This window comes from Notothenia rossii, assembly GCF_949606895.1.
Source record: "Notothenia rossii genome assembly, chromosome: 5".
Classification (NCBI taxonomy): Eukaryota; Metazoa; Chordata; class Actinopteri; order Perciformes; family Nototheniidae; genus Notothenia; species Notothenia rossii.
Window position 1 is genome coordinate 71,715,498 of NC_136903.1, and position 20,474 is coordinate 71,735,971.

At 40.5% G+C, this 20,474-nt stretch overlaps 2 protein-coding genes across 6 annotated transcripts; both read right to left on the bottom strand.

Annotated features, from left to right (window-relative positions):
• Positions 1-122: 122 nt before the first annotated feature.
• On the bottom strand, positions 123-6,731 carry atf7b (activating transcription factor 7b). 4 transcript variants are annotated; one of them, XM_079683020.1, is made up of 12 exons: positions 6,634-6,731; positions 5,578-5,639; positions 5,079-5,175; positions 4,762-4,901; positions 4,515-4,655; positions 4,222-4,379; positions 3,565-3,661; positions 3,334-3,453; positions 3,034-3,183; positions 2,539-2,727; positions 2,151-2,256; positions 123-2,010 (listed from the first exon to the last, which is right to left on the bottom strand). In XM_079683020.1, the coding sequence occupies exons 2-12, from the start codon at positions 5,623-5,625 to the stop codon at positions 1,775-1,777; spliced, it is 1,482 nt and encodes a 493-aa protein (XP_079539146.1). In that variant the 5' UTR covers positions 5,626-5,639; positions 6,634-6,731; the 3' UTR covers positions 123-1,774. The 4 variants fall into 4 exon arrangements, with proteins under 4 accessions (XP_079539146.1, XP_079539147.1, XP_079539145.1 ...); XM_079683021.1 differs by having other exon boundaries at positions 6,638-6,719; XM_079683019.1 differs by lacking the exon at positions 6,634-6,731 and having other exon boundaries at positions 4,762-4,886.
• Positions 6,732-7,250: 519 nt separating this feature from the next.
• larp4ab (La ribonucleoprotein 4Ab) lies at positions 7,251-20,469 on the bottom strand (the record flags this gene model as incomplete). 2 transcript variants are annotated; one of them, XM_079683396.1, is made up of 15 exons in its annotated part: positions 7,251-9,912; positions 12,307-12,487; positions 12,573-12,706; positions 12,815-12,979; positions 13,139-13,190; positions 13,498-13,716; positions 13,836-13,939; positions 14,685-14,897; positions 15,628-15,681; positions 15,997-16,107; positions 16,419-16,522; positions 17,447-17,583; positions 17,833-18,079; positions 18,374-18,512; positions 20,012-20,469. In XM_079683396.1, the coding sequence occupies 15 exons, from the start codon at positions 20,012-20,014 to the stop codon at positions 9,535-9,537; spliced, it is 2,241 nt and encodes a 746-aa protein (XP_079539522.1). In that variant the 3' UTR covers positions 7,251-9,534. The 2 variants fall into 2 exon arrangements, with proteins under 2 accessions (XP_079539522.1, XP_079539521.1); XM_079683395.1 differs by lacking the exon at positions 20,012-20,469 and having other exon boundaries at positions 18,374-18,518.
• Positions 20,470-20,474: the final 5 nt, after the last annotated feature.

Genomic DNA, 20,474 nt, shown 5'->3' on the forward strand with positions numbered 1-20,474 from the left:
CTATAAAAAGGAAGTAAGTTAATGATGAACTAAAAGAGAAAAATGTCTATATTTGGGAGGCTGAACACAGCAATTTCTGCAATACAAGAGGAACAAAGTGGGGATAGGTGGGAACATTCTGATTATGGTTTCCTTTTCATTAATTTATTTTTAATATTTGCCCAAGACAATGTATTCATAAGTTGAGACTATACACAAGTAATTTTCCCATCTTGAAGCCTGAGTATTCGACAAACTCTCCATACAGATAGAAACATGTTTTCATGTGGTTCAAGACATCTATGCTCTTAAACTAAAATAAAAAGGGACATACAAATCACATGATGGGAAAAAAAGCCTGACATGCCCACAGAGAAAAAAATAAACATCTTAAAAACAATGACGTTATTAAAAAAATAAAACACAGAATGACAAGGGGGGGGGGAATGATAGTCTTGGAAGTACACTGCGGTATAAAATAATATACATTTCAAAACTTAAATTTCAAAAGAAGCACCTCGCACAACTATTAGAGTCTTTATCATGATACAAGACAGCTTTTCAAATGTTGGAAAGCACCCAGGACAAGGACATCTGTAAGTTTCTACAGATCTGCACTAATCACTAATCTCATTCATTCAAAAATATTCATTACATTTCCTCTGGTCACCTCATAACTTTAGCTTTCAACTGAAATGGATGAAACCCCTCTCAGCGGCTGCCGGCTGGGCTACAGACAACAAATAAATGCAAGAACATTGATATTCAATAGAAAAATATATTGCACTACTCTTTTCCTCAAATGAAATGCCAGGGTAAATGATTTATTATCTATTATGTCTGATTATCATTTGAAGGCCATCTAAAGCTAACTATTTCAAGAGTGTTACATGAGGACTGAGGATTAAATCCGTATATAACGAGGACAATTTTTGCATCAGTAAATTGATGTTTAAAACAGAAGAAAAGCATAACAATAAACAGTAATAGTATGATGAAGCACAAACAGTGGTATTCTTCAGCCTCGAGTAATCCATGCAGTCAATAGGGTTTGATACATACACGACTAATGTAAAGACATACATTCCAATTAGGTTAAAATTGATGGTAAAAAAAGTCAGGCACACACTCACAGGATAAACTGTGCACACATCGACAATTTGTTTTTGTTTTTTGCACTCGGCTGACTAAACCGTCATGTGTGTTTAAAGAGAACACAAATGTTCAGATTGAAAAGTAAACAACAAAAAGACCACGTAAAAAAATTCCAGGCTGACTTTTACTGAAATCAGCCAGCCAATCTCTCACCATACTTTCACTGCATCAGCAAACATTATGTCGAATACCAGTATCAGGCATAACAATCTTTTCATACAAATGAAAAATACAATTGTCAGCCTGGAAAGCAACCAACCTCATCACAGCCAGTGTGTGGGACTGAAGTTGAACTGAACATTTATTTTTAGGTAAAATTAACTTTTTCCTACATACTTTTCATCCAAATGTATACCTTCAAATGTTACTAATGAACAAGAAATGACTACACACTTAAGAGCGAGTGTTTGATGTGTTGTTCATATTTACATACAGAGAGTGCCCAAGCGTCTCTTAACAGGGAGCCTGCTGGGACTGGAGGGTTGACGGAGGCACTGGGCCGTGTCTTTGTGTGATTATCATTGGCTGTGAGGGGACGAGTGTATCTTAGTCTGGGGTGGGGTTTGAGGGTGAGTTTCTCTTTTACATCACCAGTACTGCCTCAGAATGCCACTTCATACCGGCTACCTGCGTCAGCACATCATCTCTGGTCCGACTGTGACTGAGTTGCCATTACAACACCCCCCGGCTGGCCTGACCCCATGCCGGCCAAGACCGACATGGCCACCGCCTCTGCAGCACGGACGCTCAGCCCGTTGATGGTGGCAACTGGGCTGGAGGCCGAGGCGGTTGGTGACGGCCCGTGCTGAATGACCGCCGCTGGGGAGCCGATGGGTTCACTGGAAGTATCCCTGGAGTTTTCCTCTCCTCCTGCAGCTATAGACAGAGAAAGAAACATTCACCCTTAAGAGAGGTGAGCGAGTAAAAAGAACACATTAGATGGATGAGGTGATAGATGGATTCTGACGAAAGAAAAAGATACAGCCCAGGATTCTTGTTTGCAGCTCAATGGTTACCTAAGAAAGCTGCCTTTTTCTGCATAACAGTCACCGGGCAGTCTTTGTGGGCCAGGAGGAGCTGCTTCAGCTGTGCCACCTCGTTCCTCAGTAGGCCCACTTCATTCTGATGGCAACACAAAACATCCAAATCATTTGCATGACCAATCTCTGTTCATGTTTAAACATGGATCCTACACATCACCAGGGATGGGATTATATAGGATAAAAACACACAATAAGTTGAGCAAGGGGAATTTCCATCATCTTGAGTATCCTCATGAATGACCCCGAAAACGCTGTTTAGCTATTAATTATGAATTGAAAAAGGTTTCACACTTTTCCAAGCTGAATATGAACCCTGCTTAAATTCTGGATACAACCCTGGATTGGGAAGTGGACGACTTACCGAAAGAGAGACATTCATGTTGACCAGATCATCTGCCTTTTTCTCCAAAGAGTTAACCCACACTTTTCGTTTTTGCCTGCAACGGGAGGCGGCCGCCCGATTTCTCTCCAGGAAGCGCTCCCTCCTCTCATCAGGGTCCATCTCTGAAGCTCGCCGCCGCCGGCCTCCTGTTGGCTGAGCAGGGGACACCTGGAAGATGGGGAGGGAGGTGCAGTGAGCAAAGACAAATAAAAAACCTAAGTAAATCCAAAAATCTCACTTCACCTTGTTGGGCAAATAATTTATAATAATAAATATAAATTCAACTAAATAATCAAAACCATCAATTGTCTATCTCAACTGTCTATCTACAACACTGGCTCAATAAATACAAATACTATTATAATATAATATTTGATATACTTGTTTAGGCAAAGAGATCGCTTATTATTATGATAATATTATTATTATTAGATAGTCTTCTCAATACAAGGTTCTCATGTGTATCTGTATTACCTGGGGTTGGGCAGGTGATGGTGCGTCAGAGTTTTGAGATGGTTGTTGGCTCTGTTCCTGTCGCTGGGGGACAGCAGGGTTAGATCCTGCCCCCCCACCAGCTCCATCTTGTGCTCCTGGGCCCTGGTGAGTGAGAGCTGCCTTCAGTCTCTATAAAGACACACAAATAACACTCCATGAAGAACATTTAACTTTAAGCTCACTAAAAGACGCAATATAGAGAAGCAATTGTCACATAATAAAACAGCTTTTCAGGGCCTGCCGCCTACAAACTTATGCCAACATGAGTGACCATCTCACCATCTTGGCCTCGGAGTGCAGGCTATACCCAGACGGGGAGGATGAGCCGCTGCTGGCTCCGCCAACTGGAGGCCCTGGAATCCCAGGGATGTAAGGCACAGAGTTCAATGGCCTCGCAAGCTACAAATGACCACACATAGACGAGAGAGAAAGAGAGAAACAGACACAAAATTGTACATTTTAAGAGAATCCTTTTTTATACATTTGTGCCAAGTTTTGTAAAAAGCTTACAGATATAACGGAGGTCATCTGAGAGGGACTGGGCAGTAGAGGGATTGTTTGCCCATTGGGGAGGTGCCTCACCAGTGGAAATGCACTTGTTGGGGATCTGTTGACAAGAACAGTACATTCTCAAATTCTCCGTTCTGTGCCCTTCGATAAAATACAGATTGAGAACCAGGTTTACAAAGTATTTTATTTGTTCCACAATCTCTGTCTCTTAGTGCTAACTGTACCCAAAGAAAAAGCAGTTGGAGCAACATGTGGGTGAGGTATCCTTTTGAGAGGGATTTGATTTGATCTCTCAAAAGTAGGGTAACTTAGCCAGTCTCTGGAGAATTGCAGCAATATGGAGCTAAAGAGGACAGTTAGCCTCCACCCACACCTGTTTCCACTGCGCTTGTAGATTAGGAAGCAGAGAATGATGGAGAAATATATAAACTTCACCTCAAACAGACAAACAAAGAAGTGGGAAAGATACACAAATTAAGCAATGTGTGTTGACAAATACATTTTCTGACCAAACCTCTTGATAAAAGTAGACTATATCAATGTTCCCACATGCTAATATCAAACAGCACTCCAAGACAGTGTACATCTTCCCTGGAACAACCTCAATGTTAGGATGTTGAGCAAATACAGTCAAGAAATGTGAACACTGCAGATTACCCGAGCTGTCTGTTGGAAGGCGGTGTTTGAGTGATGACAGACGTTGGAGATGGCATAGTGGGGTTTAGCGCGTCATTGCTAAGGTGAAGTGGAAGAGAACCTGGGCGCACAATGGTTGGAGTGGGGGTAGAGCTGGCAACCAGCTTCGTTAGAATCTCCTGGGGAGAAATATAATAATACCATGACTGCATGAATAGAGAACAAATGATTGATTTTCAAATGGCAACTCATGAAGAAGAGCAAATCCATGAACCAGCGTGCTATCAGCATGCAATAACACTTGGGGGCTGTACCTTTCCTCCTCTCATGCTCGAGTCTCTGCTGTTGTCTGACATGCTGGAGGAGGAATCCGGACTTCCAGGAGAGGAGGAATCCACTTGTAAAGGAACATCATCCTCAACTTTTACCTCAGATGGTGTTTGTAAAGGTGCAGCCTGAATAGAGCAGGAGATGAATATACCCTTTCAGTTAATGTAAAATAATAAAATAGTCTCACTATTTTTATGTTATACGGAAAACAACAGTATTCTAGTCATTCACCCTTCTATTCCTCTGGTCGTCCTCGTGTGCTTTGGAAAACTCATGTTCAAAGGAGGTCGCTAGCTCATTGAAAAGCCCAACCTCCTCACAGTTCTTTAGGAAACGTGTGGGTGTGGGTGTCTGATCTGCAAAAAATGGATCAGAGAAACAAATAATAGATCATGTTAGTTCAGGGGGTTACAGGACATCAATTGCTCCCTACCAACAACAGACATCCCCGTAGTAAATTGATACAGGGCTTCAGAACATTGAGAAGGTGATAACTCTTCAGTTCAGCTTAATGTAACAAATTCTTAAGTCAATGATATTGGAATTACCTGCAATTATAACAGTGTCTGTTCTGGCAGGACCAAATTTTAATGTCATTTCATGCTTGTGTTTGTGGACTGACAGGTGGTCTTCATTGGTGAATCTCTGCAAAGAAAATAACACAGTATATACATTTAGATATACAATAGTATACAATGTAAAAAAGAAAAGCATAGCATTAGTAGTACTACTACTACTACTACTGTGTTGCTACAGGTGACCAATAATTCATCAAAAGCTCTTTTTTATAGATGATGCAAGATGAACAATAACACTTGCTTTAGTGCAGATGGTCCACAGTGAAGTAGGGAATGATCCCTGACTACTTTGGCATTTGTACAGTACATTAACTGTTGAGTTAGCTGTTAGATAAATTGCAATGAGCCCATGCCGTAATAAGAAACAGGCAATGATGTGTTTAAGATTTTCAAGTTGAGGCTTAGTAAATAGAGTGAAAGAGGGTGTTATAAAGAGATGCATATTAATCGATGCGTTCAGAATTCATACCTGCCCACATCCAGGGGCAGTGCATACAAAAGGTCGATCATCCCCCATCTCAGACAAATGTTCTGCAAAAGAGAGCAAGAAAAGAGCAACTTGTTATTTTCTGTATCATTTTATACATATGGAGCATTACAGCTGCTGATGCTCAAGTTAGGCACAAAGCTATTCATTTCTGGTAATTTTAAAAAGCAATTGAATGTCAATAGTGTAACCAGAATATACTCAAAGTCTGACTATTATTTATGTTAGCTTGTGTTTTTAACATGCTAATGTATCACACTACAACATCAGACTATACAGCATGACTGCCATTCACCTGTTGAGAACTACAATCTGTTTTGCCCCATGAATTGCATGTGCTCTCCTGTCACTAAAGAAAACACCCTAGAGACAACTGGTTAGGAGGTAAACAGGCCGGAGACTGTCGGCCTGAAGGAACATAGGTTCGCTCTTTCAGGAAATCAAGGACTAACGCCAAACGGGAGCGACAAGGCAGCAGAGCCAAAGCAAGCTACTATGCAATCCACCCCACAGTGTCATCAAGCCATTGGCGCTAGCTGGCTCTCACTCGAGGTCGTTCCGCTGTGTAGCTAGCTAGTTGGCTTAGGTTACGGACTGTAGATAGGTTAACCTAAGTGTCAATTCTTCCGTTAGCCCCTACTTTATGAGAGACGGGCCTTTAGCTAGCATAACCCTATCGCTAACCACACCAATATATTTGATTACTGAAACCTGACAGCCGTGTCTTTATGAAGAACGTTGAAGCTTACCTAATGGAAACTAATAACCTATAACGGACGAACGGATTCGCCTCTCCAAGCGGAACGTGTGGTGTAGATAACAGTCACAACACAGCAAGCTAAGCTAATGCTAACCGAAGCCGTTCACACTGGTCCGCCAAGTTAGTAGCTAACCGTTAGCACGCTAAAGCTAAACAAGCTGTGCTCATAAACTGAGCTACGATCGCCCAAAAACATCACGCTTCATGCAAATTGACTGAATTAACTTCGCAAAATACCACATTTTACGTTGGATGATCATAAATGTGAGTAAACTCACCGACGTTTAAATATCCTCTGGACTCCCTCCTCCCTGCTCCGGACAGTATGCTGCTGCTTGTTGACACTCTGACACTTCCATCAGCAAAACAGCGCGAGAGTTGGAACCCTATGGTTGGAACATGGCAGTGTTACGTAACAAGATTGACGTGAGGAGGAAACGTGAACGTTTATCCACCAATATTTTAACAAAAATATTTGCATTATTTTTATGTTAATATACTATTAACTATTATTTGGCCTTTGTTTAAATGCTATTTGTTGTCAAGCATCACTGAACTCTCTACAAACTCGCTCAATAGTCTAAAACCAAATATGCTCAGAATCACAACACTTACATAAAGTTTGTCTATTTCTGGATAGTTACTTGGCAGATGTCATGTAGAAATCCTTTGACACTGCCTTTCTGGTGTGGCAGGACAGTGACAATGTGCATGTCTGTCCTGGCAGTTTTGCCTATTAAAAGAAAAACAATTCTAGTTTTAAATAGAAGAAAACAAGCGGTCACCAATTAGGTGTCTGGTAGTTATGATATTCACATCCAATGTATGTGAAACTTCAATCGTATCTGCTTCACCAACATAATGTGATGCAAACATACAATGTACAAGACACGGCTGTTTTAAAAATAAATCTTTATTTCATACCTTAGGCTTAGCGATAACATATTCACTTATTAAACCAGTGTGTACTTGGCTGTAATTTGTTTCCTTGTGAGTAACAAGCAGTATTCTATAATAGGTCTAAAACTGCATTGACAAGCTAACAAAATCAACTGTATCATAGACATATGATGAACAGGCATGCACGCACACACACACACACACACACACATTAAGCTGAACTCCAACCAGCCCCAGCCCTGCAGCTGCACCCACAATAAACTGAGATTAACATTGGGGAGGAACTAGTGTACCCAAGTGTCATACACAGATAATGCAGGATCTTTACAACCAATTAACCAGCCTTATTTAGTCCGACAAATTGATGTGTTCACAATTCTTGCACTCTTTATACTGTAATTAAACACTGTTAAAAAGGCACTGGGGGTTTGGTTTGATATTATTGTTCCATGTAGTTTGAAGAAGCAATATCTTTCATACACATTTACAAGGACATGACATTTTAACTGCTGATTACAAGACACGATAATTTACATTGCAGTCCCTACAAGCTGAGAACTTAAAAAAACAAAAACGATTAGAACTCCAAAAATAAATGTTTTTAACCCCCGATGCTGAACATCTGTAATTCTTATCCTTACTCATCTGTTGTTCATTTCCATGTACAACATCACCGACTATTTTTGTTGAAATGAAAACACAAAATCGAAAGACATTTAAGCTTAAGTTGAGCATTTCTATGAAACATGTTTCCTACTTCTATATATCCGTCTCAGATATCCATATCCAAGTATCTTTTCTCAGATCAATCTACACACACATTTACCAATATTACACTTAAATTCAATAACATGAAAAAAACATGACTTGATAGAAAATTAAACACGTCAGCAGAAAAATCAAGGAAATTAACCCAAAAATAAATCTGTATATACACACACACACAAGCTCAAGGCAAGCTGATACATAGACATTTACAAAATCAAACTCAAAAGTGTATCTTTTTGCCAAAAGGAATACATTCGTCTGAAGTCTCATCTATTAAATCAAAACAGATGATGCAGGCACTCAATGTCCCCAAATCAAGTTTAGACACTGGCCATGGCATCAACATTAAAACAGTTCATCAACAGGAAGCCACAAACTCAAATTGTCATCCTGAGATCCTTAGATCATCCAATTTGTTTTAGTAATTATCATGCAAATGCTAGTCGCAGATTAAAAAACAGCTCATACTTCATGATTTACCATCCTACTCTAAAAAAAAAAAATCAAGATAATCAAAATTAAGAACTAGCTAGAACAGAATCTGGGCCTTAAACCAAAATCAGCCACCGAACCCTGTCATCTAGCTTTCAGAGACACACAACAGCATTACTGACATTAGATAAAAACATTAAGACATTCATTCTGCTTACATTTAATAATCCTCAGAAACAGTAGGTAGATGATCACTAACTCATGAGTATTCAAAAATACAATTTTTACAAGAAAGGGTTTAAAACACTAGTTAAATCACAAATTAATTCCTGTAGAAAAATTAAAGAAGCAGCCCTACTACAGGGCTTAGTTCAAATGTCAGTGGTTTTGATCTAATATCTGCATCGCAAAAATCTAATCCTTACACACCACAATTTTCTGAATCCATGTAAGTTTGTTTTCACAAGAATTATTTGTGGATCGACAAACAGTATTCAGTAGTCAACTACTCATAAATTCAAAGTTAAAATCAGTAGTGAATCGCAGTCCTGTTTCTACGATTCCGTCAAGGATTCAATTCACTATTCTATAAATAATCATAGATCCTTGATTTCAACGCAAAACAAATATGACAAGAAAGCTCAAGATGAATATGCCAACAATAAACATGCGGAGAAGAAGATGTGCCTTAGTCCTTTCGGGTGTTGGCAGAGCTTTTTAGATGTTAGACTACCTTATATTTGAAAAATAACAGGATCCATCTCTCACCTAAAACGCAAACACACACACAATACAGAATTAGCCCGTTTGACGAGGCATCTTTTCAGAACTTCATTGTGATATAATTTTAAGTACAGTATTTTTTTTTTTGTATCCATTCTTCAGCAGAATAGATGCATTTAACCTCAAAAAGGTATAACTACTAAGTCTTTCTTAATAATTTCAGGTCTGCAACTAGATTAATTGAAAAAGTCTGTCAAATGAAATATATTCATCTGTGTATTTACATATATTATATATTTACATATATAGTTTTAGTTTCTGTTAAAGTCCATGTTTATTGGTTCCCTTTTCTTTAGTTATTTTGGTGACCTTGGGGGAATGTTCTGTTCTTTGCCACTGCGTCTGGCGGCTCCCCGCTGTGGGGAGAAAGGTTTGCCAGCATTACTCAAGCCTCTCTGATTCTCCCGCGTCTTCAGCCCTCCAGGTCGTACTTGGCCATTCGCCCCTCTGAAGGAGCGCAGTGGTTGACGAGGGGGGCGGCTGTCTCCGTGTTTCTCTCGGTTTTCTGTAGTGCGCCTGGAGTTGGGCCGATGCTCCTCGACTCTGTTGACCTTGAGCTCCTGCAGGGGTTGGCCAGCGGAGGAGGCAGGGGGGGAGGGAGAGGGCGTCTGTGCTGCTGGTGGGTCCTTGGCCATTCTCTGGCAAACCTCTGCATAGCTCAGCTTTTTTGCCCCCTGGTGAGAACACAATGGGCAAACATTTAAAATTAAGACATAAACAAACAACACCAAACGTACAACATATCAGAGTTTCAGTTAGCCGGTAATTACCGGACTTTGACCGGTAAAATATGCTGAAGACCGCTTATCTAAATCTCTCCGGTCAAAATGTCCGGTCAAAATAATTTTCCTTTAGCGCAATACCGCATCAGTTGCGCCACTTATGTGACAAACGAGAAGAGTATGTGACAGACAAGAATAGTCAATTCTAATGTCTAACACTTCATGTGGAGAAAGAGATGTCCTGTATGGGTTGATTGTGCGTTGATCTGTTGCTAATGCCTCGGGGTTCCTGTGGGCATGTAAACAAATGCATAATGCTGCGCTATACTTTGCGGCCTCACCCAGTTGCATAGCGACGCTTATTGTTTAGGTGTCTTGATAAGCAGGTACAATAGTCATATAATTAGCTAGAACTAGCTGGATCTGATCGATATGGACATAAACGCGAGTGAAGTCTAATCTGACGGAAGAGGAGAGAGATCAGCTCCTGCTGACGAGTCGACAAGCAGCTCTACATGATCACATGCAGGTTAGAAAACTTCAGGTTAGAAAATCACACTTAGCTATTTTAATTACCTCTCAAGCAACCTAAACTAGTTATAGATGTTTATTTTTACTGTCGGGTCACTCATTACTGGATCCGCATGATACTGACGGGCCGCCAGGAGAGGGAGAGAGTACTCCGTTTATTATTCCCTTGTTATTATAAGTTACTGTACACTTTTGAATAATGTAGTTAATCGACTGTAATTAGTTTGTTTAACCTGTTAAGCCCTGAGCCTGTTTTTCAGGTCTCAGGCTCAAAAATTACATTCCTAAAACAAATGACTATAACTTCACTTCTAAAAAGGGGAAAATTAATAATCTTTTTTCTCAAAGCAATGATAAACCTGTGAGTTGGATGTAGAAAAGTCAGAATCAATATATATTTTTTTAATTTTAAAGTCAATTCAGATTGAACATAGTAAAAACATGTAAATTATAATGTCCGTCCAAAAAACAAAATTACTTATAGTGAAAACCCCCCTTGAATGATGGGATAGTAGACTAAAAGCTTTAGGAATCCAACCTATAACATATAATAAGTACCCTGTATCAAGATTGATGCAAAACAAGTGACATTTGACCTTTTTAGAGAGATTTAGAAGAAAAAAAACACTTCTGGGTCATTTGGCTGGATTTTCCATATCTCTTGCCCCCCTTGTTCGATTTTGATGTTTGACACCTATTTTTAACCGTTAGAGCCAATAGAGGGGGGGTTCCTCAATCCATCTAAACATTACCCATTGGTGAATGAGTGCTGCGCAGGCAGAATGCCCCGGAACCGGAAGCTGCGATACACTCTGGTGGCTATCATTAGCAGCTAATATGAAATCTCTGTTTTTGACATAAAAATGGAATGATGGATTATCAGTAATCATTTCAAAGGGACACAGACACATTGGATTAACCTTCAGCAGCGTTTTTATCGTTTTAATGCAATTGAACACGACTTTTGATCAGAATAACAGCTAAGGTGAGACGATCTCCCGTGAATGCTCCGTAATGCTACGTGTTGTGACGTCTGTGTTTGCTTCCGCTGTCGCGAGTTCTGAACGCTCAGTGAATATACTAATACCTATATCATCTGTGGAATCTCAGCTTTAATCTGATATATTGTATGTGCAGTTACGATAAGTAATAAGGGTATTCTTACCTTGAGTTCTGTGCTAAGTGCGTTAGCATTTTTTTGCTCAGGGCTCATTTAGACGCTTCTTGTGAGACTTGTGTTTTGTTTCGGTAAAAATGGTTCGTATTGCCAGTTAGCTGAGTTTCTTCCCGTTAAATGGGTATGACACATTAATAGGTTTTTAAAAATATTAAGAAGCCCTGAGACACAGTTTCCTGAAAAAACACCCCGCAGGGGCTCTCGGGCTTAACAGGTTCATATCGAATCATATCAGTTTGTTTTAAAGCTTAATACATAACAAAGAAGACATTTGACCGGCACTTTTCTTCTTTTGTCCGGAAGATTTCAACTTTAATGGGCATGTTGACCGGCAAAAAATTCTAATGGAAACCCTGCCACATATGTCATAAAAACAGGACTAGTTGAAGTATTAAATGACCCCATTTACAAATGACCACTTGCATCGATGGCAGAGAAGTAAATTATGCTGCATTGATATTTCGAAAAGTCCTTTTTTTTTTTTTTTTCAACATCTGACTTGTTTTCTACCTCTATTCTAACATATAAGAATATAAACTGTTTATGTAATTTCCTACAATAATCAAATCTAAGAGGGTCTTGGAATGACCCATAAGCTGAGGTTGCTACGAGCTAATGACACAAAAGGCAGGCCTTACCAGATCTGATGTTGGAGATGTTGGAGCAGATGGGGAAGGGGCCTCTGTAGGGTCAGACTGGCTGCAGGAGGGGGGAGCCGGTTCAGAGGCTGTTGGGGAGGCAGGCTGCACCGAAGGGGAGACCGTTTCCTTTGGAATAGGAGGCTCAGCTTTTTCCTCTTCGCCTACCGTAGGAGAAACACTAAACAAAAAAAACGTAAAAGGTGAGTAATTTTCCTGGTATATGACCCTTTGTCTATAACATTTTAGCTTGGAGTAAACTTTACCTTAAGACTGGAGGTGCCATTGCGAGCGGTGTCACAGGAGCAGGTTTAGCAGCCGGGGTAACAGGCTCCGGCGTGACGGCAGCATCTTCAGACTTGTTTGTGAGACGAGTCTCGTTAACCTCTTGGCTCACAGGCTAAAACCACAAAGAAGTTTAAATGATGTGCATTCATACAATTGTGATATAAACGCTAAGTATACGAGTCATCAGAGTAAAAGGTATCAAGGAAGAGAATCTTTTTACCTTGTTGGTCACCTTTAGGCCGCGCACAACATCAGAAAGGCGCACCTCTGGCATAGCATCTCCCCGCATACTGACCACAGACCCCGGCAGAGGAGGGAAGCTTGAAGCCTCCAGGTCAAACTTCGGTGCAGGCTGTGCCTTGGCCTCCATCCCAGGGACAGGCTTCTGTCATTAAAATACAGTTTCAGTAAAACGTGAAGTTTGCAATAAAAATACTATTATGCCTGAAAAACGTTTGAATAGGAGATACCATCAGGACCTCATCGGTCTACACAGGAAAATATACTTAAAAAATAATGGGGTAAAAGAGGAAAATTTGCTGACCAGGGAATGTTCATCTTCTCTTCTTCTCCTCATGCCTCTGTTGATACCTCTCCTAGAATAAAAAACATTATTATACATTAGATGGGTATTCATATCAATCTAACATTAACATTCAATAAACAACACGCAATGCAATGAGTGGAATTTTCCTGAAACTGACTATGAAAGCAAAAAAAGAGTTGGATTTACTATTTGGAGTCTAGAGAATATAAAATGTCATGGTGAAAAGAGTGACAGGACATGATACAAAAACTGAAATTATTCACAACACATCACATACACCTCAGCATTAGTTTGTCAAATTTTGGTTGCAAATCTTTATCTTCATAGTGTTAATAAGCAAGAGAATATTTCCTCACCGGCCCCGGGCAGCTCCGTTCAGATACCCATTGGGTATGGAGGCGTGTGGAGAAAGGTCTTTGAAGCTGAAGGAGGGTACAGCGGCTGTTGTTGAAGCGGTGCCAGTCAGCGCTCCTGAGGTCTCACTGGGCTGTGGACTCAAGGGACCAGACAGACCCTCCATCAGGCTCACAAGAGGGGGCATGTCTCCGGGCCTTGGGTTGCCCTTAACATGATTTCTAGGAATCACAAGACACATATTTCTTATTACAGACTTCAACCATGAAGAAGCAGAATTAACCTCCTTCAGCTCTACTCTGAAAGAACACTTTATCATGTCATCGTGACTTGCACCTACCGGTTCCTGCTCATGGGTCGTGTGGTGTTGATAGAGCTGGAGTTTGCTTCGTAATTCCCAGGATTGTTGTAACCATTTATGAATCTGCTGTGCGGGAAAGGGGCCTGGATAATCAGAAAAGCAGTAAGAGAGAACATTTGAGAAAATACTACCTGCAAAATGTATTTCGTGGATTTTTTTTTTTGATTGAGTAAATAGTTATAAAAAAGAATACATTTCCAAAGATCTGACTTCAAAATGACAGTACGAGCATGAGGTCTAAAACCACCAGACTAAGGGACAGTTTCATCCCACAGGCCATAAGAATGTTAAACACCTGAACTTTTGAAAAAACATAGATAACATTCATCAGTTTGCAACTCACATATATCAATATTCCAATGACTGTATATAGACTATTCTGCACAGTTTCTATCACATTCTGTTTCTATTACATTCGATTTGATTTACTTGTACTATTTTATCTGTTTTATTGTATTGCACTGTTGGAGGAGCCTGTGACCTAAGATCTTCATTGTCATAACTACACTGTAGCTATGCACACATGACAATAAAAGCCTTGAAACATGACATTATTGTTACCAAAAATAATCACATTGGTATAATTGTACACATAAAAAGGATGTTAAATCAAGCAGTCATGTTATTCTAATAAGTATAAAATATCCAGACTTATAGCTTATATGGTCACAAAGTCTGAACACAAATATATTATTAATCAGTTAAAGGACTGAGGCTGAGAATATCGTTGTAACAAAAATCACATTAACTGCAATGAACACTCACTGATATAAGTACCTTGACATTTCCCTTTATTAGATATACTGAACAAAACATTCAGGTTCTCACCAGTGGTGTTTCAAAATAAGGCATGACGGAGGGGTTCCAGGTTGGAGAGACCACCGGGTACACGGGGTACTGCTGCTGAGCGCTGTACGGCTGCTGCATGTAGACCGGGGAGGCATACTGAGGCTGGGGCTGGGCATGCTGACTGTACACACTGGAGTCCACACTGCGGAAGGCGTTCTTACCAAAGAATGTGTTGATGGCCTTAATGCGAGCCTGCGGACAGAGAGACAGAGAAAGATAATTTTAAAAAAAGAGATAATCATTTGTTGCCAAGAGTAAATATGTTTGACGCATCTAGTGTATGAGAAGCTTTGAAGATCTGTCCTTTAGTCCCCTTAGATCTCATAATCTCACAGTCATTAGGTCATCCAACGCTGCACTGACTAGGGAAAAGAAAGGGGGGGGGGGGGGGGGGGGGGGGGGGGGGCAGGGAGATACAGAAGAAAAGTTCCTCCCAGCCAGCCACAGTACATATGGGTCAATACAAGCACAATACTGATCATCACCTGGGTTAAGACAGGACCGTTATTAAGTCATAGCCTCAATGGTTTTTATCAAAAGGCACTGAAGGTCAATTCAAAGTCCAGCTGAAAAAGGATGCATTAGATAACGGAAACACAAGTGTAAATTTCACTTTGTGATAAGAATGGATTATCAAACTCTCTGGAAATACTAGGTGTGTAAGGGTTCTGAGAAACACCTCCTTGCTTATCAAGTTCCTTTGCACACAAATCCCAAGGTCACTCCCGAGGCTACGGCTTAACCAGAGAGTAGCGACGGCTGACAACACAAGTCTAATCTTGTGAAACACAGGGCGTTCTGGGTTCCATACTAGCGTCTTAAACAGAACCAATTATAAACAGTGTTAAAGTCTGAAAAAATATTTAACTGATTAGCGTACTGAAGTCAATCACAGGTAATTCATTGCAGTGACAATACTCACCATGATTGGTTTTCCCAGGAACGTTTTTACTTCCTCTCTGAGGTACCTGTAAGCCTGAGGACAAAAGGAAACGGAACAAAATGTTCAAAATTCTTGTTTTCTTTTAGATCTGGGAGATAAAAAACAGTAGTGCCCTTCACTGTCAGGGTACTGGTGTATTTGTAGTTATTGTAACTGTAAACTTGTTACTTGGACATAAGTAAATTAATAGTGCAATCCAAATATTGCACCTGCACCAAGGTCAAGTAAGACACTTTTGGTTGCAAAAAATAAAAGAATCAGATCACGTATAGTGATTAGTTCTACTGTAAACATTATTAAAGAGCTATGTTTGGCATACTAATAGTCTTTATAAATGTGGAGACTTACCTGTTGTGCATCCATGTCTGACTGAAATGTTATGTACCAGTTGCTGTTGTGTGCAAACTCAGCACTCAACACTTTTGGACAGTTTTCACCCTTAAAGAGAGCCTCCACTTCCTGTGGAAGAGATGCAAGGCACATATATTACATGTCTCCCTCCAACAATGAATTCACACAAAATGTCCCATCGGGTTACCCAGAAGGCTCTGAGATCACAAGTTATCAATGAGCCATGATATATATAAACACTACAACACATAAATCCCTATAGTTTAATTTAAAAATGCAGTGAGGCTGGTAATGCACATCACGGTCTACACCCGACTTCTTGTCAGCAGATTTGTGTGATCCTGTTGTGGACAAGCAAGAGCATGTTGGTGCAGTTTGAAGGATTTACTGCACAGTAAGATGGGCGGGTCTTTCTTTACCTCAACTGGAGTAGTCTCTGGCACCTCTCTCAGAATAATGATGCAGCGACTGTGGTTTGGGCGAACCTTCTCTCCAGTTTCATCAACTTGCACAATGGGAGAGGCTGTAACAGAGGAGAGACTTTAATACACGTGTCTCACCATCTGGAAGTAACACCTACACAGCGTACAGTTGCAGACTAGGCTTCTCTCTCTGGTATATATATATATGGGCTTAAATTCATTTTTAAACTTGGTTTGTGTCAGGGGCTTTACTTTTACATTTATAAAGCACCTTTAAAAAAGGTTACTCAGACACTTTACAGATACATGTTAAAACTAAATAACAAAAACAACAATATTAGTTACACATGAGAGGAGCTCCGAGTGGGAAGTGTTTGGCAGGTTAAATATATAAACTGTTTTTGTTCCGCCACCTCTGTAAAGTATTCTTTCTGGGTTGGACATATAGGTAGGATGTATCCCCAGATAAAGAAAGACTTCTTTAGTGGCTGTGCAACTGTAAAGGACAAGCTAAAGACATCAGACAGATAAAAGGCCCAAAGAAAATCCCCATCTATCAGCAGAAACCCTGTGGTGTCAACATCATGTTGTGGGATCTTAGCAGTGACTCGCTCTATTTAATTGGTAACTAAAGTGGATCACTACACCATCTCATCTGTTGTGAACAGTCTACAAGGTGACCAATCTAAACAGAAGTCTCACACATTGTGTGTATATATACACACACACACACACACACTTTGGTCAAAAATACTGTTCAGTGTTTCTATTCAATTACTCTTGTTGAGAAAACCCTAAACACTGAAGTTGTTAAGTGTTTTAAGTGGGACAGGGAACCACCACAACTAACAAAAGCACCCAAAGCATGCATTGTTCTCCCCATTTCACCTATGTTTTCTAATACAATAAGTTCATTTAAGTAGAGAATCTTTTTTAAGTTTTGTATGGATTCAATCCATAAACTTAAGTATAAATGAATCTGCGAGAATTCCTCACAAATACAGGCAGAACCACAGTACTGGTACCTCGCAGTATTTCCAGGATTAGGTCCAAGTCAGTGGTGAGGGCTTTGATGTCCTCCATGCAAGCAACGGTCCAGATGGGAACAAACTGATCACTGTCCATCTGGGATATTAGGTACAGGTCCTTAGATAGGTTCTCTCTGCAAACAGTCAAAACAACATACAATTCAAAAATGTTTAAGAATAAGTGTAAACAATGGCTGTAAGATAAGTTAATTATACCATTAAATGATAGCACTTTGGGCATACTAATACACACCATTGAAGAACTGATTTATTAACCGTTGTGAAACACGTGCGGCCAAAACAAATAATGAATTTAACAATATTCAAGGGCAAATATCTATGTGTGGTATAAAGGGGACTTTGAACATTGCTTCAGTACTCACCTTGAAAAGCAGAACTCTAGCTGTTTCTTTAAAGACTCTCTGAGGCTCTCCTCAGACATTGGTTCTTCTTTACAAGCATCACCATCTATGGTTGATTCGCATTGTGGGTCAAAGGCTAAATATGCCAAGTCAGGGTTGTCAGTGCCATTAACAATGCCCTCTGTAGGTACAGAGGCAAAGTCAGCAGTGCTGTCAGGATATTCACCATCACATCCTTTTCCCCCTGAAGAGGGAACGTCTGAGTAACCTAAGATAGGAGGCAAGCAGGAACAATGTTTGTGAAATAACTGCCATGTTAAGATAACAGCATCTATTGCTCTAAACAATTGTTGTCATGCTTCGTCTTTGTTGCATAACCACAACGGTTTCCTTAAATGCCATGTTTATCTGTGATAGGTTTTGTGATCAATAATACTATACATGTCTACGTGTCACATAGTCTTTCTCCAGACTTTAGTGCTGGGTCCGCGTTTACTGTATGTAAGGGGAAGATGGAGATAAAACTAAAGTTCTCTGCACACAGAACTAAAAGAACTCATACCGTCGGCCATCTCAGCGGGAGGAGGGTAGGTCAGCAGCCACGGAGCATCCTCGGTCCCCTCCGGGACGTCGCTCTGGCTGGCTGGGATCTCCTGCCACACTTTAGCATTGGGGTTCAGACCGGCTCCCTTTGTGGTAACCTGCATGATTATAAGAATAAACATTGAGTCACAGAAAAAAGTTTGGGACACCTTTCAGAGAACGCTACAAATAAACATAGCTGTTAGAGACGGATGCAGTGTTTGGATCAAATTCTTGTTTTAAAAAACAGTAAGATTTCACATGATGGTATGTAATACACTGTAATTTGGAAAGAATGGTACTCAAACTGTACTATGTTTCCTAACGTGGATTAAGGACTCTCCCATGTCAATATATAAATGAAAGGCCAAAAAGGACCTCAGGAAAAAAAACAGTATTCCATTACCAAGTAATGAAAATGGTATGAAAGGAGTTTTTACACGTTGCAAGCCATTCACCCATTCGTTTAAGTCAAAACTGCTCAAGGTTCAAGGCTAACATCATGCCTCAAAATAACAGCTTTAGGACTGACTCCATTACTCTAATATATATTATAGCCAATCCAATGAATGAAGCAGATTCTTCACAGATCCCTTAAACTAGTTTTCCGCCTTTACAAGGGCTCAGCTCTTCACACACAAACCATATGACTGGGTTTTCATTGGCTCCCTCATTACTCTGGCCTCGCCTCTCCAACGGTCACATGTTACCATACATGGCGCAGCTCTGCCTCACAGCCTAGCAGCGTGACTTGAACAAGGCGTTTTGACCTGTCATCCTTAGCAAAACCTTGAGTGTGCTGTGTCATTTCTATTAAACCAATACACTAATCTAAGTTTCAAAACATCCTGCATTCCAACATAAGGTTATAACTCAGCATTTCTGGGTTTGCATTGAAGCACAGAAGCGTTGCTCTGAGGATCGGGAAGAAAGAGCACATGGTGCCCACACAGCCATATGCGACGAAATGCAAGATCCTTTCTCTTTAGGTCGGATATTATAAAGCTGCATCCAAACAAAAGTCGTTTGTGGTTAAATGGGTATCAAATCATCTTTGCATTATTATTTCAAAGTGAACGTATCCGCGTCGTTTTGCCATGACCTTTATCACGAAACTCTTTGATAGCTTATTAGCTATACTTGTGTAACAGCTAACATGTAACACAAATCACCCGTAGTAGTCGCCAAACATGAAACGTAAATGAATTAAACAACACATTTAGCATAACGTGAAATAAGGCGAAGTGTCAATTTTCCCCATTCATTTTTATCTAAAACACGTGTTTGGTGGGTAAGCTTGTTTGTTGCGCAGTCCTGCCATATTGTGACTGGCGACTCCATAAATACCTTCGTTTAGCTTACTAGCTTAAGTTTACTAGTAGACCGTTAATATTATAACCGCATTACTTTACACCCCTGAGCTTATTTGTTTTACAGACTGACAGTAACGCCTGGTTAACTGTCCGTGTAAATAATGAAAGTCGTGGTGCATAACATGATATTATTTCCAGTTTTAGAGTGAAGTTACTACAGTTAGGTCGAGCTACAAACGTGAAGAAGGACGCAAACAGGTTGTCGCATGTTAGCTAACGTTGCCTCTTCCAGGCCCAAAACTCACCATGCTGCTTCGATCCTCGCTTTCTTACAATGTCTTCCTCAGCTCCAGCAGATCTAATCCCGTGTTGGTTTTATTCTCTGCGACGAAGGTTCAAAAAAATTACTGGCCCCACGTATTTAGAGCTTAGTCGTCCGTCGTCGCAACTACCGTCTCCCCGGTAACGTTATTCAAACGACCGAACGTGCTCCAGTCCAAACAGTGCGTACGTGCGATCCACAACTTTGAAATATTCTAACGGATGACGACTGGTTTCACGTTAACATAAAAAGCGTTTCCCCATTTAAAGAATTATGTTCTTTAAGATCTCTTCCTCATCCCGTAGGTCAGCTCCAAGTCACCGAACATCCAGCATGTGACAGCTGCGTCCTCTGTCTGCCCCCGTCCGTCCCGACCATCAGGCTGCACTCCGCCTCCACCTTACACCCGGCAACAGCGAAGCTAACGCGGCGTAGCAACTGTGACC